This window comes from Rhinolophus hipposideros, assembly GCF_964194185.1.
Source record: "Rhinolophus hipposideros genome assembly, chromosome: 13".
Classification (NCBI taxonomy): Eukaryota; Metazoa; Chordata; class Mammalia; order Chiroptera; family Rhinolophidae; genus Rhinolophus; species Rhinolophus hipposideros.
The window spans coordinates 42,533,258-42,553,880 of record NC_138059.1 but is presented as its reverse complement, the minus strand read 5'-3'; the positions used below and the strand labels follow the sequence as shown (position 1 = coordinate 42,553,880).

General features: G+C 34.1%; 1 protein-coding gene across 8 annotated transcripts in view; it reads right to left on the bottom strand.

The window, feature by feature from the left end:
• Positions 1–20,623, bottom strand: part of RUNX1T1 (RUNX1 partner transcriptional co-repressor 1) — a 195,953-nt gene that overhangs the window by 36,458 nt on the left and 138,872 nt on the right. For all 8 annotated transcript variants that reach the window (XM_081070762.1, XM_081070760.1, XM_081070759.1 and 5 more), the window contains 2 exons: positions 13,518–13,586; positions 7,475–7,665 (listed from right to left, as the gene is read on the bottom strand). In XM_081070762.1, the coding sequence (XP_080926888.1) occupies positions 7,475–7,665; positions 13,518–13,586 (260 nt within the window). The remainder of the gene's footprint in view (positions 1–7,474; positions 7,666–13,517; positions 13,587–20,623) is intronic.

The window sequence follows — 20,623 nt, the reverse complement described above, 5'->3', positions numbered from 1 at the left end:
AGGGTGGGGGTATGCGTGGAGTGGAGGGCAGCTGATGACCAGTTCCTGATTATCCTTACATATGAAATGAAACAAAACTTTTTTTTTCCTCAGAAGTCTTCACACTAAACTCTATTAAGGCTTATAATTTAGCGATTTGACTCCTCTGATGAATTGTAGTCAACATGAAGGTGGGGGCCACTGTATCTTCAGTGCCTAGCACTGGCCCAACATAGAATAAAAGTTCAAGAATTTGTTATTGAAAGAATAAATGAATGAATGAATGTCAGTAGAGTTACATGAATCAAATAATAAACTGCTCTGGGAAGGTCACAAACATGATTTTTTAAATTTCTGGATACAGTTGTTGTTTTTTTTAATTCAAATTTATTGTGGTGAAAATGGTTAGTAAAATTACATAAGTTTCTGGATACAGTTTGAAAATCAATGTATCCTACATTTAATGGGAGGATTTTTTTCCCAACCCATTACTATGATGGCCAGACCTTTTATTTTTTTCTAAGCAAACAACAAACAATTCATAAAATTTCAGAATTATAATGCTATGTGTGTCTTATTTGGGGCTGAATGGTTAAAATTCAAGAAAATCTTCTGAATATAAAAACAGAAGAGAATTCTGAGAAGTACCTGCACTGTCCTCTCTGTAGATCAGTTGGGTCATGTAGGCCTTACATAATAGGGACAACCATGGTTGAGGGCTGGAAGAGGGAGCTCTATTCCAGCCTAAGGAAGCCAGAGCTGTTCTGCCTCTTTCTGAGAGGGGCCCAGAGAGCTTTCTAGACTTGAGGTAATTTACAAGCATCACTGCTAAGTTAGCTTTTATCAGATCATTTCCATTAAAAGGTACACATTCCTGAGTGTGAAGAAAGAATAGTTTGTAGAAAAATATTATAACATGTTGGATTCAAAGTTGTGTCCTCAGTCTTAAATGAAAAATAAAAAAATCCTGAGGGGGAAAAAGTATTCACCTACAAAATTCAAGCTAACAATTGGGCAAGGTATAGCTGAACTAAACCTACCACTAGGCACATAGGTTGTTCTGGGATATTGTCAGTCCTTGAGAAAACTAGTGACATTAATTTGTGTGTGTACTTATGTGCAAGGCTGGAGGAGTCTCAGCTTCATTCAAATGAAATCTCTCTTCCATCGTTTGTTCTTTCTCAGGAAAATATCTATACTACTTTTGAAGAAAAGAGGCTTAATCTTTTGAGAGATCAAGCCCACTGCCCCAAGTCTTAAAAAGTGGCCTTGCAGTTTAAAAAGAAGTTGGAAACCGGACCTAAATTGCCATTCTTCATCTGCATCCCCAAATTACCACAATGATCCTTATGAAAAGATCCTTCTCTCATTGTAACGGAACAATGTGAAGACTGACAGCATGCTGTGAGTTCCAGTTTAGACTCTGCCATTTCTTAGCTGTGTAACCCTCGCCAGATGTTTCCTCATGGCTAAAATTATCATGTCTCAAGGTTCTCGCCATTGTATAAGACAGTTTCACTCATCTGCACATCCTGAGAAAGACCAAAGCTTTTAGAGGCGTAGTGACTTTCTCAAAATCATAGAATTGTGAGATGGAACCAGGAATTAAATTGGGCTCTTTGAATTCCACACCTTTTCTCCTAGCATAATCTACTTTAAAATCCTTGTGAAAGTGTCAGTAAAAGACAAGGGTAGTGATAAATTAAAGATCATTTTCCCAAGAGAGCCAAAAAGAAAAAAAAACAAAACAAATTACTATGGAAGATCAGTTATACCCAGGTTTTTTCATTCTATCTACCACTTACCATAGCTACTGTGGATGAAAACGGGGCCACATACTAAACCTGACAAGCTCAGGTGAGGCCTGTATGGCAGGCCCTACAAACTCAGAGACTGAAATTGACCACACAGGATAGTCAGAACATAAAAATTCCTAACTAAAATCAGGTTGTGGCTGGTAGTCACATCCTTGGCCTGTAGCTTCCTTGACAAAGGTCAATATTTACCTTAAGTGAGCCTGTCTGTTGTCATTTTTGCATCTAAGATAACATACCCTTGGAATGTCAGAGAAATCCCTTTTTTTCCGGACCTCCAGGGCATGACCTACAGCACCACAGCAGGAAACTACAGAATCCCTCATTGTTGTTCTTGTCCCGATCTTTATGTTAACTATTAATTGTCCTGTACCTACCAATGTAGACGATGTACCTGTCTCTCCAATTTACTTTTTTGTTTGTTTTGTTTTGTTTTAATTTATCAGTTTCACATGTACAAGACAAGGTAATACTTAGACGTTCATCATTTATATCCCTCACACTGTAAATCCCACTCCCTCCATCCACTATCCCTACGACCTCGCACCAAGCCATCACATTATGTATATAAAATTACAGTTGGCATTCATTAATGTTTAGCTTCTGGTGTACAATACCATGATCAGGCATCCACAGTATCCCTGAGGTGGTCTCCCAAACAGGACACATGTCCATCGGATACCCAACAAAATCTTTACAACATTATTGAATACGTTCCCCAAATTAATTATCAAAAAACCCTGAGGCCATCTTGTGGTTACCAGCTGCTTCCTAATCCTTTCACCTTTCCCCTTATCCCCCCTCCCCGCCCATCTAACAACTCTCGGTTTTTTTCTTTGTGTCCCTAAAACTGTTTCTGATTAGTTCATTCACTTATTCTTTTCTTTAGATTCCACATATAAGTGAGATCATATGGTACTTGTCTTTCTCTTTCTGACTTATTTCACTAAACATAATGTTCTCTAGATCCATCCATGTTGTTGCAAATGATAAGATTTCTTTCTTCTTTATGGCTACGTAATACTCCACAGCTTCTTAATCCAGTCATCTACAGATGGGCATTTCGGTTGTTTCCATATCTTGGCTATTGTGTAAAGTACTGCAATAAACATAGGAATGCATACAGATTTTTGAATTGGAGTTTTGGATTTCTCCAGGTAGATGCCTAGGAGTGGAATTACTGGATCATAGGGTAGTTCCATTTTCAGATTCCTGAGATACCTCCATACTCTTTTCCATAGTGGCTGCACTAATCTGCAATCCCACCAACAGTGCACTAGCGTTCCCATTTCTCCACATCCGCACCAGCATTTGTTGTTTATTGATTTATTGATGATAGCCATTTTGACTGGGGACAGGTGGTATCTCATTGTGGTTTTTATTTAAATTTCTCTGATGGTTAGTGAGGTTGAGCATTTCTTCATATGTCTTCTTGCCTTCTGTATGTCCATTGTAGAAAAATGTGTCCTCAAGTCCTCTGCCCATTTTTTAATTGGGTTGTTTGTTTTTTTGGAGTTGAGTTGAGTAAGTTTTTTATAGATTTGTGATATTAATCCCTTATCAGATATATCATTGGCAAATATCTTTTCCCATTCAGTAGGATCCCTTTTAGTTTTATTGATGGTTTCCTTTGCTGTGAAAAAACATTTTAGTTTGATGTAATCCCACATGTTTATTTTTTCTCTTACTTCCCTCGCGCGAGGGGATATATCAGTGAAACTCTTACTCCGGGTAATGTCCATGAAGTTTCTTCCTATATTTTCTTCAAGATATTTTATGGTTTCAGATCTTACATTTAAGTCTTTAAGCCATTTTGAATTTGTTTTTGTATATGGTGTAAGGAGGTGGTCCAGCTTCATTTTCTTGCATGTGTCTGTCCAGGTTTCCCAACACCACTTATTGAATAGACTGTCTTTACCCCATCGTACATTCTTGCTTCTATTGTCATAGATTAGATGGGCATATAGGCATGGATTTACTTCTGGACTCTCTATTCTGTTCCATTGATCTATGTGTCTATTTTTATGCCAGTACCATGCTGTTTTGATTACTGTAGCCTTGTAGTATAGTTTGAAGTCAGGTATCGTTATGCCTCCCACTTTGTTCTTATTTCTCAAGATTGCTGAGGCTATCCGGGGTCTTTTATGGTCCCATATAAATTTTAGGATTATATGTTCTATTTCTGTGAAAAACGTCATTGGTAGTTTGATAGGAATTGTGTTAAATATGTATATTGCCTTAGGCAATATGGACATTTTAACTATATTAATTCTTCCTATCCATGAACATGGAATGTGTTTCCATCTATTTATGTCTTCTTTCATTTCTTTCTTCAGTGTCGTATAAATTTCTGAGTACAGATCTTTTACATCTTTGGTTAGATTTATTCCCAGATATTTTATAGTCTTTGGAGCAATTGTAAATGGAATTGTTTTTTTAATGTCTCCTTCTGATATTTTATCATTGGTAAATACAAATTCAACTGATTTCTGAATACTAATTTTATATCCTGCTACTTTACTAAATTCATCTATCAGTTCTAATAATTTCTTGGTGGAGTCTTTAGGGTTCTCTATATATAGTATCATATCATCTGCATACAATGATAATTTTACTTCCTCCTTACCAATTTTGATGCCTTTTATTTCTTTCTCTTGTCTGATTGCTGTGGCTAGAACTTCCAGCACTATGTTACTAAATAATGAATGGGTCAAGCAGGAGATCAAAGAAGAAATCAAAAGAAATCTCGAGACAGAATGAGAACACAACGACCCGAAATCTATGGGATGCTGCGAAAGCAGTCTTAAGAGGGAAGTTCATAGCACTACAGGCCTACGTAAAGAAACAAGAAACATCACTAATTGACAGTTTATCTTCACTCTTAAGGGATCTGGAAAAAGAACAGCAAAATAAGCCCAAAGGGAGCACAAGGAAGGAGATAATAAGGATCAGAGCAGAAATAAATGAAATAGAAACCAGAAAAACAATACAAAAGATCAATGAATCCAAGAGTTGGTTCTTAGAAAAGATAAACAAAATTGACAAACCTTTAGCCAGACTCATTAAAAAAAGGAGAGAGAGGACTCAAAATAATAAAATCACAAATGAAAGAGAAGTGACAAAAGATACCACAGAAATACAAAAAATGTTAAGAAATTACTATGAGCAACTATATGCCAACACATTTGACAATCTGGAAGAAATGGACAATTTTCTAGAGGCGCACAACCTTCCAAGGCTAACTCAAGAAGAAACAGAAAGCCTGAACAGTCTGATTACCACCAGGGAAATTGCATCAGTAATCAATAATCTCCCAACAAACAAAAGCCCTGGACCAGATGGCTTTACAGGTGAATTTTTCAAAACATTCAAAAAGGAATTATCACCTATTCTCCTCAAGCTCTTTCAAAAAATCCAGAAGGAAGGAAGACTCCCAAACACTTTTTACGAAGCCACTATCACCCTGATCCCAAAAGCAGACAATGACACCACAAAAAAATAAAACTACAGGCCGATACCTCTAATGAACATAGATGCAAAAATTCTCAACAAAATATTAGCGAACAGAATTCAGCAATACATTAAAAAGATCATACACCATGATCAAGTGGGATTCATCCCTGGTATGCAGGAGAGGTTCAACATCCACAAATCAATTAATGTGATACACCACATTAACAAAATGAAAAGTAAAAATCACATGATCGTATCAATAGATGCAGAAAAAGCATTTGATAAAATACAGCAAACTTTTATGATAAAAACCCTTAAGAAAGTGGGAATAGAGGGATCATATCTTAACATAATAAAGGCCATATATGACAAACCCACAGCTAACATCACACTCAATGGGGAAAAGCTAAAACCATTCCCCCTAAGATCAGGAACAAGACATGGTTGCCCACTTTCTCCACTTCTATTCAACATAGTGCTGGAAGTTCCAATTTACTTTTTATTCAATCCCAAATATCCCCCTCCTTTACTTTCTCCCACCCCCTTAATCTACCACCAGTGGATTTCATGTAACCCTCCTCCTTTGATTCTAATGTATAAAATAAGTTGCAAAACTGCCATTTTCTGGAGAATTTTCTCAATCTTTTGCGAGTTTGCTTCCCAGCACTTGTCGTCAGTTTGGCTCAAATACACTCATAAGCTTTCTCTTAGGCTGGATGTTTCTTCGTTGTATTACTGTTTGATACACCATATTTTTATAATGCTGAATACTAGGGTCAAGATTATGCATTCCTCGATAGGTTTTAAGAATAAAGATAAAAAGTTTATAGTGAAGGATATTAGATAGTGAAGGAATTAGAGCATATTATTGGGCAAATACAAAGACTTAATTCTCAATTTCTTCTTAGATGTTTATCTTCAGAATTTAGCAACCTACACAATACTCTTAACATAAATAACAGCCCTAAAATATTCATGTTAAAGTGGCAATGTTTTAGCGATGGCAACAACTGTACCTCATGGTATTACTAACTTGAATAGAGCAGAGCAAGTACTCTCCAAAAGATACTAACAATTTTTTAAAGCACAACGTCCTTACATATCTTAGCCACAAGATACCAATAAAATTGAATTTATGTCTAGTTTAATTCAACAATGGAAAAGTCAGCAGTTAAAGTGTAACCTTCCCTTTGTTCCTGAGAAACTTTCAAATGTTGAAAATCAATTTCTTTTGTCCTCTTAATATTCATCTGCTACAGATTAAGTTGAAACTCTGGGCATGGTGATTCTCAAAGGGTCTTTCATCTACAGGGAAGCTTGGTACAAATTAAATTCTTAGTCTCCCTCACAAATTATAGATATGTATTGTAGAAGACCATTGATTTATCAGTTCATGGTTTTGCTAGTTCAGCTAATTGTAGTTCTTTATGTAAAGTTATTTTGGGGTTGGGGATTGTGGTTCTGAATGCGGAGCAGCACCACGGTGATCTGACTTACATACACTCTGACTTAGACTCTGTTTTAAAAAGCATCCTGTTAGATATTGTTTGAGATATTGTTTGTTACTTCCCAGATCTTTGAGCCATTCAGGGTGTGTGTGTGTGTGTGTGTGTGTGTGTGTGTGTGTTAATATACTGGAATGATACTGAATAATACTGACTCTGGCAGTGATGTTATATTATGAAATAATCATAATATCGGTTATTACAAATAATGTGGAAAAACAGACTAGCAGAAAATATCTTAGAAATGTTTAATTGATACAAACATTATTTTAGCATTGGACTTTAGGACCGATAATTAAGGAAATGACTTTGATTCCAGGCATGCGATGTTTTTGGAGAGCACAGCTTACACAGGGTATCTCTATTAAATCCGTTCTATTTGAAGGAAACCACACACATATGCTAACACACACAGCTGAGTTTTGAGTCTACATAGTGCTAGGAAGTTATAAGAATTTCACTTTAATCGATTACCCCCAAATAAAAAACCTTTTTTGGCAGAGTTGTTCTTTTAGGTCATTAATAAAGACAAAATCTGATCAGCTTTTGATCAATTCCACAAGTACCAGTACTCCCCAAATTAATGTAACTTTCCCTCATAGATTTGTTTTATCTAAGTCCAGTATTGGCTTTTTGTGTGTGTGTGATCTCCTGGATCAAAAACAAGCACTCTAACTAGTGGAAACCATCTTCTTCCCTTGGAAGCTCCCACCAGTGCCTCACCTCGCTGGAATCCTCCTGCTGATTGATGACAGCGAGCGCGTCCTCTGCCGCCTGCCTCTTGGCCTCTGCGACCGTGCGCTCCATCTTGGCACGCTCTGTCGTAATCATGTCGTGGGCTTTCCGCTCAGCTTCGGACACAGCCTTTTGCAGCTCAGTCATCGCCTGGCGCTTCACCTCGTTAACAGCCTCCTCTGCATGCCAGGCAGATCAAATCGAACAAGAAAACATTTCTCTGTTAGCGCAGTACCTTGGATACTGACCACTGTTAAAGAGAATTCTATAGAACAGGCATGACTCTCATCCCAATTATTGGGCAGTTCTGGCTGTCTGAAAAACAGCAGATTTCTAAAAGTCATTTAGGAAAGGGTGGAACTTTTTGTTTAACATGCACTTCTGGGAATATTTTTAAACTACTATCCCATTACAACTTTTCTACCACAACTAGTACCTCCAGAAAGGATCCTGAAGCAAGGCTAAGTAATTAAAAGACAAAAACAGCCACCTGAAACCTGTCTGGATAATTCAGACACATAAAGAAGGTCATTTGCCACAATACTATAGGTTAATATGAATATAGGAAATACATGGGTAAAGCTTTCAAACAAAACAAAAAAAAAGGAAGGGAATACATTTTACACATAAACATATATAGGTGCAATTATTTTACTGACAAAAAACAAAGCACAATAGTGAAAAGGTAGTTCATATATAACAATTAAGTTAATGCAGACCTTTTAAAGAAAATCGATGATGAAACACAGATGATTCAGCTTTTCTTTTTCTTAAATCATTTCCTGAGTAAAGTGGATATTGCCTTTATAGACTAAATGACAGGATTTTTAAAACTCATTTTCTCATTTCCAAATTTTAAGCTGTTGTCTATCTACTTAATCAAATATGTACAGTTTCCCATAACCAACTGTTGCACTGGACAAATACAGTTGAATCTTACCACAGGCCAAAACAATCAGACCTGACTACAAACTTGCAAAGTGTCAAATTAGCTCTTTATTTTTGGCTGTGGAAAGGGTGCAAAGATTTGACTAATATACAACGTGAGATTGACAACTAAAACAAGTAATTTCCATTAAAAAATTAATTGTTCTAATTAACAAGGGAAAAATATCCTGCCCCTGCATTAGTTTATCTAAATTTCATTTTTATTCAAAGCAAATTGACAATGATTAATTGAATATTTAATAAGCAGTAATTATTAACTTGGCAAACCTAGTACCAATTAACACTCTATTCAAACTAATTATGACATGTTTCATTCGAGTGTTTGCACTTAATTGTTTCACCCACTTAAAAAGCACCTTAATTAAATGTTCTGTTAATTAAAAACATAGATTCCTAATAAAAATGTTTTACTGTAGATTGAAAATGTAAGAGATGCAAATACTCATATGGTTACTTAAATTTCCATGGTTTATTTCACACATCTACAGTCTATGACTTGAGGATCCATTAGCAACTAACTGTCATGACTTTTGAAGCCTCCATCACTTAAGCAGTATTATTTCTTAAGTTCATTTATTTGCAATTACTGAGAGGTGTTATACCATATTTTACTGTGTATAATGTGCACTTTTTTGCCCAAATTTGTGAGGGAAAAATAAGGATGCACATTATACATGTGTAGTACAAATTCCATATCTATACAAATGTTTTTAATTCTTTTATTTATACTTATGAGTTCAAAGTGTAACTCTAGAAATCAATAACAATATCCGTATGTAAAATAATACCCTGGAATATGATAATCGGTTTTGTTGAACTTATGACGAACTTGCAACATAAAGAGTTCTTGGCCTTCTATGATGTGTAAATATCATAAATTTGTTACTGGTACATAAAATTTCTTGTACCTTGTATCTGTTCTTGTGTTTTGTAATATTTGTTACATAAAATTTCTTGTATCATAATGTTAAAAAACAAATGTTAAAATTCCTTTACAATACAAAAAAACAAGTACCTAAATGTAAACAAATAAAAACTTGAATTAAAAAATTAAAACAAAAGATTTTTCCCCCTGAAAGTTTGGGCCAGAAACATGGGTGCGCATTATACATGGGAGCACATATACACGGCAAAATATGGTAACCTAAAATACAAGTAAAAGAGCCAGACTAGAAATATTAACTAAAATATGTTAAGACTTTGTTGGTTGCTTTAAGATATGTATTTAAATTCTAGATAGAAATAGTGTATTGCTCAGAACTTGAAGCACCTTCTTCACCAGGAGGTGAAAAGACAGCTTTATCACCCTCTCATGAACAGGTTAGGACACTAGGGAAGTACTGCCTTTCTAACAGCCAAGGTCTAATTTAGTTTGAATATTCAAGGTGAATTAAAATTCTATCTAAGTGGTAATACAGGATAATAACTTTTGCTTATCATCAAAGCTGTAGCTTGACTAATTGTATATGCAAATCAGGCAATTTATATTTAAATTATGCATTCCTATTCTAATCTCACATGCATATACAGATCAGCAAAAACAATTGGTAGGACATTTGCAAGGTGCTTGAATATTTGTTACCAACTGCAAACATTGATCATTTGAAAAAGAAGTACAATGAAGACAATATTCAGTTGCAATTTAAAAACTATCTTTATGTTAGAGTTTTACCAATTATATAAAGACCTTTAATAACTTCAGTGTGCATTTTGTTACCTTTGCTGTTGCTTTTAAAAATACTACGTTGAGGGGAAAACTGATTTGTCCTTCAACATTTATTAAGATTCCAAATATTTTTCAATGTATACGGTTATATTACTATATGGTATTACTGGGTAACATGAACAATGCGAATAAAGTCTATAGATTAAATAATAGCATTGTAGCAATGTTAATATCCTTATTTTGTTAATGTCCTTAACTATACTGTGGTTATATTCAGAGAATGTACTTGTTCTTAGGAAATACACACTAAAATGTTTGGGGGGAAATATGATGCAAAACAGAAAGAAAAGGAGAAAAGGAGAGAAGAAAAGAGAGGATATTAAAGCAAATACAGTAAAATAGGGAAAACTGGGTGAAAGGAATAGAAATTTTTATACTGTTTTTTGCAACTTTTCTACAAGTTTGAAATCACTTCAAAATAAAATGGTGCAAAATATTATATGATGTACTTTCAAGCACAGGATACATGTCTTTTGTAATTTTAATTATCTGTGAAAACGATGCATGGATTATATACTACTTTGTCTTTTGAGAGCTCTACCCTGGTGTTTTTCAAATGCTTAATCTTTTTTATTTACTTATCTTTCACAACAAAGACAGCATATAACATTTTCATTGTAAAGACACACATTGTAGGATTTCTTTCTTAAAAAAAAATTGCCCACAACAATCTTTAGAATCTTGGAAAAGCTTTCAAATTATAATAAGCTGAGTGCAGATATCACATTCTGCCCTTGTTTTCATTGTGTTGGATGTCTTGACACTGCTAACACTAGAAAGCTTTTTAAGAAACCTATGAAGATAAATATTATAAGCAGTTGTTTGAGATTTCCAGATGAAACTGTCACCGTACTTTGGGGGTTTAATATATTCCTTAAAATTTAGCATCCATCCATAGAAAACTATTCCCAAACTGTTCCTATGTATGTAGATTAGAGATATCACTATGAGAAAAATACAAATTTAATCAACACCATGACCAAATCACATTTTGGATTGTATACCTAATAATATACATGATAGGCACATCTAAAAAATATTCCAAACATTTACTTAATAAAGTTTAATTCTTTTTAGAGAATGCATGGACACAATAAAAACAAATGTTGATCCTTCTCTTCTCTTGAAGTACCCACAATGTAAAGTGCATCCAGAATTGGTTACAGAAATCCACAAAACAGTGGGGAAAAAATAGTGGATTCAGTAGATTGCAACATACCAAGTTAAAAAAAAACACGATTAAGTGGAAAATACATAGTGCAGTTTTGAATCTGCTTCCAATTGCTTACCACTTACGATAAGTCTTCATTTGTGCAGTTATTCAAGTTGCCTTTCCAACTAAGGTGGTACAGTTAGAAGAACCTGCTCTCATTTTATAGCAGTCAAACAAAGAATTGAGCAGATAATAGTGCAAAAGGAATTTGGATTATACAATACTGTCAATTTTTCTTTATGAACTATCAAGGACTTAACTTGGGATAAATAAGGGAAAAGCAGAAAAAGACTCTCTCCCTCAATATAAAAAGTCATCCTTCTACTGTCCAAAATGGGAATTCTTTTACCTCTTATTGGAATAAGTTGCACTGACACCTTAAAAATGAGGGAGAAAAATGGTCAGAAGTAAGATGTAGCAATTCTTTTTCTAGATAAGTGGCACCCAGCACATTTTAACAGCTGAGGAGTATCTCATGACTATTATCTACATAGAAAATCTTAGAAGTGATGCTGTAAATCTGGTAAAACTATGCAGCTGAGCAACAGATGTATTTAGGCTTTGACCTTTAAGCTGAATGGATCTATTTGATTTGCATATTGGACATGAAAGAGAGCTTTCTGGTTCTCAGTCTAAGTTACTAAGCCTAGAATACTATCAGATTTCAAAACTCCTATTACTTTTACAAAAACAGGTATTAGAAAAATCTATAAAAACACTTGGATAAGAGCCAAGTGGTGGTTGGCCCAGTGGCTCAGGTGGTTGGAGCACCACGCTCCTAACACCGAAGTCACCAGTTCGATTCCCACGTGGGCCAGTGAGCTGCGCCCTCTACAACTAAGATTGTGAACAACAGCTCTCCCTGGAGCTAGGCTGCCATGAGCAGCCAGAGGTTGGCGTGAGCTGCCATTTGCTGTCACAGGCTGCTTGAGTGGCCGGCCATTGTAGCCCGCTGGCAAGAGCTGCCATGAGCTGCTGTGAATGGCCAATGGACAACTGATGACTGGCTGCCTCAGCGAGGCGTGTACAAGACTCATAATACTAGCATGGACCAGGGAGCTGTGTCCTACACAACTAGACTGAGAAGATGAACTGGAGTGGGCGGGGGGAGAGGAGGAAGAAAGGGGAAGAAAAAAAAAAGAGTCAAGTGGCCAAAGAGTCAGCATGTTGCATTGAACTACAGACACAGCTGGGTCAAATCAAAATCTTTTGTAGAAATCTTTTGTAGAAAAAAACCCTTTCCCTTGACTCTTGCTCCTTGATTATGGTTCCTAGTCTTACACACATCTGATGACTTGCAGAAATAGCATTTTTTCAGTTTCTCAGCTGAGTAAAACTATTTTAACAGTTGGAGTTACAGCAGCTCAAAGCCACAATACATATTTATCATGTCATCTTTAATTCTTGAAACATGTTTATGCTTTATCTCCTGAGTTGGTTTTTATAAGGTTTTTACTCAACTTCTATAGTGCAGGTGTTCCACCAATGTTCAGCCAGATCTGAACTTCAAGCCCAATAAATCAATGAGTCATCAGGAACTTTAAACCTACTTCAAAATGTAGAGAAATATCTCTTAATTAAAATCAAATAGTGTACATGGAAAATAAAAATAGAAGTTTAGCAGCTTTATCATTTAACCTAGTAATTTAGCTCTGATCATTGAATACTAATTAGCTCAGAAGATGAATTTTAAATATTTATTGTAACCATAAAATTTCTGAGTGCCTCAACAAATCAATTATATTTGATAGGATTTTTTTAATTTAAAAATTCAGAGGAAAAGGCTATAGTATGCAATTTAATTTATAAAACACCAGTTTTTTTTTCATGAAGGAAAAATTACATGCAATGAAACCATTATTGTCCCTGAAAAACAGGAGTTTATGAAGGAAATACTGCCATCTTCTCAATTATAGTAGCACTGGCAGATGCTACAAAAATAAAAACTATTTCATGTTCTAATTAGGCCCAGTTTAAGAATATTAATCAGGATTTTTACATTTGTTTCTTTTTTTTGGGGGGGGGAGTTGTTTTGTTGTTGTTGTTAGCAGTAAAGTTCTTTCCTGTCATTCTTCACATCACTGCATGTAACAACTGCAAACAGCTGCCAGAACACTAAACTCGTGTTTTTAAACAATTCTTACCAGCTTTCTTCCAGATCTCCTCTGGCACATATCCAGAAGCAGGCCTGTGAAGGAATTCCCGATGTGCATCTATGAAAAGGGTAAAAAGCAGGGAGAGAGGAGGAATAAGCACTGTTAATAAGCACTGTTATGTCATTATTACACCAAATAGAATTAATCTATGCCCATTCTCTTGGCTTCTTTACAAAAACACAATTTTAAAAGGCTAAGCATTTTACTTCTAGAAAATAAAAATAGCAAGACCAGTCATCAGAACTCAAGGAAAACAGGTCGTTGGTCTAAATGCTTTGTATGATCAAAGCTTGAAGCAATTTTAACGATTTAATTATACTATATGATGTTTGGGAACCCTGTCCCCCGCATGGATCACAATTGGTATATTTTATTTAAAGAAAATAAATTAGCAGTTTTCCTTTCCAGAATCAAATTGGTATTTTAAAACATCAAATGTTAGGGTAATATAATTTTCACATAGCTCTAATTCTACCACCTTTCAATAGTGAGACTTACTACGTAGCTAACCAGTTCTCACATTTAATTACTTCTTAAAAATATACTTTAGCCTCAAAAATTTTCACACAAATTAGATCATATGGATTTGACATGGGTGGAAGCAAGAAAGAATCATTAGAATGGATACCCAGTTGACCAAATAAAATTAGTACATGCTTTCTAAAAAGGAAAATGAAGTTCCCACTTTAAATGAAATGCTATGCTTATTAAGCTTGTCAAATTCTAAAAGTGTGAGAAAACAGATTACAGTATAATAATAAAGTTGATGTAGGAATGCTAACCTCCAAATAACATGCTCATGGAAATGACATGAAACAGTTTATATTTTTTTTATATATGCATGAAAATAAACTTCAAGAGTATACAGTCTTCCATAGCTAAAATATGCACTACATGTCTCCCATATTGGATTTTCAATGAAAGAAAGTGTATATACTTAAAAGTTTGAGGAAGAAAAAATAATTTTAACTTTTATAAATATAACAGTCATTCAATCCTTGATAAATTTCAAGTAACTGAATCTTTATATGTGTATGTCAACTAGCAGGCTGATTTTTTTAAACAATAATTTATCTAACGGTATGCTGAAGGTCAAAGGAAATTCAGTCCAGTTGTCTATATTTTGTAAAGCTACAGAATATCAAGAACAGAGAAAAACACAATCAATTTATCTAAGTATATATCATTTTACATTTGAATGCCTTAAGTTTATTTAAATGTTTTGAATCCTGTCGGGTACATTATTAGTTGAGCAGTGCATAAGATTTCCCCAACTATTCTGAAGTAGAAAAGGCTTATTATAGTTTGGTGAAGGGTATATGAAAATTCTCTGTACTATCTTTGCAGTGGTTCTTTAAATCTAAAATTATTCCAAATATAAAAAGTTTATTTTTAAAAGTTTACATTATAATTTTATGACTACTTGGTAATTGGACGGACTGGAAATACTCATGCATTCTCATGTGCACATTCATTTCTGCAAGAGTAAATGATAAAAACCAAAATGTTTTTATTTAAGCAATTTTCATTCATAAAACAAAAAAAGCTAGACAAAACTGGTGCATATATGACTTCAAGGAAATGTGATATGGCTAATTAGATTTGCCAAAATTACCTTCCACACCACTATAAATTTCCAGAAGAGAAAAAGTGCAATGAAGTTCATATTTAGCCACATGACACAGTGAAACAGAGATGTACTTATGAAAAGTTTTAAAGACATTTTTTTTTTTTAGGAAAGGACGTTGGCTTAAGAATAGTTTTTTGTGCGATGCCCGAGGGGTAGTGGGGGTAGGGGGGTGTCACTGTGTGAGAGATATAAATGATAAATGTCTAACTATTACATTGTTTATGCACCTGAAACTAATAAAAAATTGTTAAAATTTAAAAAAAAAGAATAGTTTTTTGGATAAGAATAGTTCTGTAAAGTCTGAAGACAAACAGAAAAAAAAATGCCTCTCCAAGGTAGCAAATTTTTTTTTTTTTTTCACTTATTGGGTTAAGGAAAGATCAATAACTTCATAAAAATAAACTTTTTGTTTTATAAATGGCCAATTATTTTATAGGGAATAGGTTAAGCATCCAATGTCTATGCATGAAAGATACCAATTACCAGCCCCACAGACCGTAGGCATAAGAGAGTTAATTCTAGAGTCTAGTGAAGTAGAATCTTGGCTTTCCCATTTACTAGCCATGTAACATTGGGCAAATTAGTTTCTACATGCCTTAGTCACCACATCTATAAAGTAGGGACAATACTACCACAGTTAATAGCACTGATGTGAGAAATGAATTAGTTACTTCCTATTAGATGCTTGGCATTGCACATCCTTATCTCTCATTAGATATCAGTGCTATTACCCTCATTCTTATTATTGTCCTTATTATTTAGTAAGTTGTCTACTAAGAATAGATATATATTTATTTTCTTATAAATAACTAAGGTGAAAAGAACACCTTAAAGTTGTTTTCTACTAGCATTTAAATCCAGACAGTACAAAACTTTAAAGAAAACAAAACCATTGAAGAGGTTTAGATTAAGCAATACACATCAGTAATTTTTTTATTCCCTGAGTGTATGTCACTTGAGGATAGACGTTATTTTTATTGTTAACAGTTCATTGTCTTAGTCCTTGGTGGAAAGTCCTCAAATTTCTTAGACAATACTTTTATAAGTTTTATTAAAACCTTAATGAATGTTTACAGCCCTCAAATTTACTCAAAGATAATGTATATGGCTCAATTGTCCACCCGTCTTCCCATTAGCTGTATAACAGACATCGTGAGGGTCCATACCATACACTGGAAAATTGTGCAGTATTTCGCCTTCCTGGCTACATCTCCTGAAAATCTTTAATGACATATAAGACTCAAACTCCACCTGACATAGAAACCTGATAGAAATACTGAAGCCAATCAAACAAAAGTTTTCTTAATCCTTTCCTAATTTCTAAAATAATTTTAAACAGCAGCAGAATCTAAAGGCAAATTATTTTTATAAAATGTGTATACTTTGCAATATCCTCTCTAATTCTAAGTGCATCCTACTAAACATCAGGTCTACTAAAGGAATAATAGATGTACTCCTCAGAATTTATTTTGATACACTAATGAATACTATAATAGCTACAAAAACCAAATGACTAATAAATTTAATATTTCTCTTCTGATTAATTAGTAGCAATAACAGAGTCTATATAGGCAAAATTGAGTTTTAAACAAAAAAATCCTGAAGTTGACCAATATCACAAGTGAACTTCTCTCCTAGGACTTTCTTATTTTAGAATATTAGCTAATTTAGACAAACTTATGTGAAAGACCTTACGTTTCAAAGGCTTAGATTCTAAAGAAGCCAATTTTAAACCATTAATTCATGAGCACCTATAAAATATCAGTTGCTATAAAATGGATAGTTTACTAAAATGTAGTGGTAGAAACAAAGACAAAAGAGCCTATATGAGATGGTTTATAAGGTGAAATGTATATATATGTATCTACAGAAAGATGGAAAAATTATAGAAAAGTTCTAAATCAAGTTTTGCTTGCTTTGGGATGCAAATTGCCTGGGGGCAATAGGAGAAGTGGAGGAGAACCTCCTGAAGATTATACACATCTATGAAGAGAGGAGATTCAGTCAAAGTGGGAAAAGTGCTATAAGAAACGTGAAGGAACAGAAAGAGCAATAGATGATGTATGAAAAAGATGGAGGATACACTACACTTATGACAGAATGGAGACCACTGGATACTAGATGCAGCGAAGGCAGCCATCAATATACATGAAGGGATGTGCTGATAGCTTTTGGAAAACCAATGTGACTTCACATGATCCAGAACAGCAATGCTCAAAGGCAGCACCTAGGTATGGCCTTCATCCTGTAGTGGGCAGAATGAGGCTGTAATCATGATAATAACTATTAGGTTGATGCAAAAGTAATTGCGTTTTTGCAATTATTTTTAACCTTTAAACCAAAATTACTTCTGCACCAACCTAATATTACAAAACCATCAAAAGACAGGAAGGGTTAAGAAAGTTCATCTTTGAAAATGTTACTTATTTTTTTATGTTAAGGATAATAAATTCAGAAATTTCAATATTATGTTTCAGAAGCCCAAACACAACCCAGAAGCCAGCAACTAACTGCATTGGGATTTCCACCTTTAACAATAAAAATACCTAATGGAGCAGGAGGCAATCCTCTCTTGTTTTTAAAAGATGGACATATTTGATTAGTAGTCACATCATTTTTGACACAGTATACTTAAATACACTAGGCAATTTGCATTTGGAACTCAGCTGAATGGTCTTGAAATGAGTTTCATGATTTGATTTAAAGGAATCAATATAAATGTGTAAAACTGTAAACATTTATATGAAGATATACTCTGAAGAACTTGTTTGTGGTTTTTATAATCTCATAGAAGTTGAATGACATATTTCTTGGGTTGGGAGCAAACTATTTTTCTGTAGACTTGCATTATGAATTTAGGGTCCCAAAGCTACAAAAGATCAACTGTATTTAAGACAGAATCCCCCTTTTCTAGTTTCTCTGTCTTTTAAACAAAGTTGTCACCTAAAAATTACTGCCTGGAATACTTTCTAGATAAAAAAATACCCAATAATCTATTATAATTTCATAATGTTGGCTGCCAAGCAAAAGACACTAATTTCACATACTACTATTCTTTAAAAGTTCCTTTTTTGAGATTGCATGTTAGAAATAATAATAATAGCAATTATTTATATCACATCTACTATGTGTCAGGAACTGTCTGATATGCTTTATACCTATTAATCATTTCATATAGAAACACCTATGAGACATGTATTATTATTACCCCCATTTTAAAGATGAGGAAACTGGGGCAGGGAGTTCCTTGCCAAAGGTCACAAAACTAATAAGGAGAGAAATCCAGGATTTAAATTCAAACATTTTACTCAGGATCTGTGCTTTTAACCATCATACTAACTAGATATCCTGAGCATCTAGACAGTACTGAGAAATTCTATGACTGTTATAGTGTTTGCCAGACATATACATTTTTAAATACTAATTCCTCTACCAATCTACTTGGGGTAAGGGGTGGTATTAATTCAACAAATTTATGAATTTCTAAGCTTTTTATGAACAATTAACTTGACTTTTCATTCCACTTAAAACAAACAGAAAACCTCTATCTGACATTTTTTTCTCATTCTGGCAAGAGTTAAATCTTTACCAAAACATAATTTTCTAAATTTTATACCCTATCATCACAATAGTCAAACATTAAAAAAAATGTGAAAATATCATCATATTTCAGAGTTTTATGCTTTAGTGTCTAACATGTCTTAAATCCATCATTACATAATTCTTTTAACTCTCTCTAATGATGCAGAAGACTGCTTGAGAAACACAGCAAGAGGGCACACAAATACAAGATGAGCTGTACAAAGATTCTAGAATCATTTAAGTAGTAGAAAGAAAGGAACTGAAATATCAGGAGCCAAGAGAGTGATGTGAACAGCATACCGAAAGAAAAGAAATTGAGCACAAAGGAGGAGAAAGAAGAACTACAGGGACCCAGATAAATACTCCGAGAGTACATCAAGTGCTAACCAGTAGCTCCCTATCTATATGTATAAAAGTAATTCTACTTAAGCGATCAAATGTCAATTCTGATGGCATTAACTTGCTCTTCAGTAAAGTTCACAATTTAAAAAACTTAAATGTCTAAATAAGTCATACTTTGAAAATAGGAAAAAAATGTTTTAAAAATTAGTTTTCTAATTTTGTTAAGACTTCAATGTCTGGAGTTTTTCCTGGAAAACAAGTGAATGATAATAAAAATAATTTTAAGCTCTATCATTTCAAAGATAAATCTATTATTTTGAATCAAGATATCAACTTATTTTTGACTCAAAGAGTAGGAAAAAATCATGGGTTCAGTGTGTACTCAATTTTAAAACTGTTTAAGAAGCTATTCAAAATAGTCTATTTAATATCAGGGAAAACTCCCAAAATTTAATTAGGAATAGATTAATCATGTTATCTTACTAAACCCATCACACTGACTTAATATCATGGATATAGTTCAAAAGTAAGAATGGGAATGAGTTTAACAAGTACAACACAGCAGTCATGGAAGTTACATTCTCCTCTGAAGTTACAATTTTAAAATGCTAAGAATGTGTGCATGACTAAACATCGCCAGGGTTTCCAAGCTAAGGATATAACTAGGGCGATATTTTGAACTAAAGATATCTTCTATAACGTTATTCTGAAGTTCTCAAGATCTCATTTAAGATCAGACAGCAGCTTGAGAATTGAGCTAAAAGAAACAACATAACTTCAGGATATAGAGATCAACATGAACATAAAGATATAGATGTATCATAGCTCTATCTGTACACAAATACCCCACTACACACTTTCCAGAGGGTACAAATAGTTTTATTAGCCAATAATCTCCAATCCTTTCATTACACATTAATACATTCAACTCCAAAACCTAGGAGAGAATATCAGAAAACACTTAATGTAAATTATATCATCCATGATTACAAACCATCTGTCCTTGTATTTATAGCCACAGCACAACACCACAAGGTGGAACTCAAAGGCTTCAAGAATCTATTAGTAAGGACACAGAATAAAGTAAGTGCTGGATGATAAAATTTGCACATTGTGCGGCCCTTAAGAGGTTCCCCCTAAAGTTGTGAGGCCCTTAAGAGGTTCCCCCTAAAGTTGTGACAGATTCATAAAAGATAATCTAGGATTTTATGTCCCTAAGGAACATGACTGTTTTATCAGAGTCCAAATGAAGAAATTAAATACGTTTTGCCTTTGAAAAATGCAATCTACAAAAGCTTAAAGCCAAAGCAACCTCTCAGTTTTACCAAAAAATGTGAATTCATTAAGCTTCATTAAAAGTAATATGTGTGTAATCTTAACAAGGACTTTTTAAAACAAGTTTACTCTTTTGGTTACATAACAGGAAAACAAAACGTATCTTCCTGGAGATGATAAACTTCTGCATCACCAGAATCTATATGCCATAGTGGTGACTATATTCTGTGTGCTGAAAATAACTCTCTTAGGTATGAAATCCTAC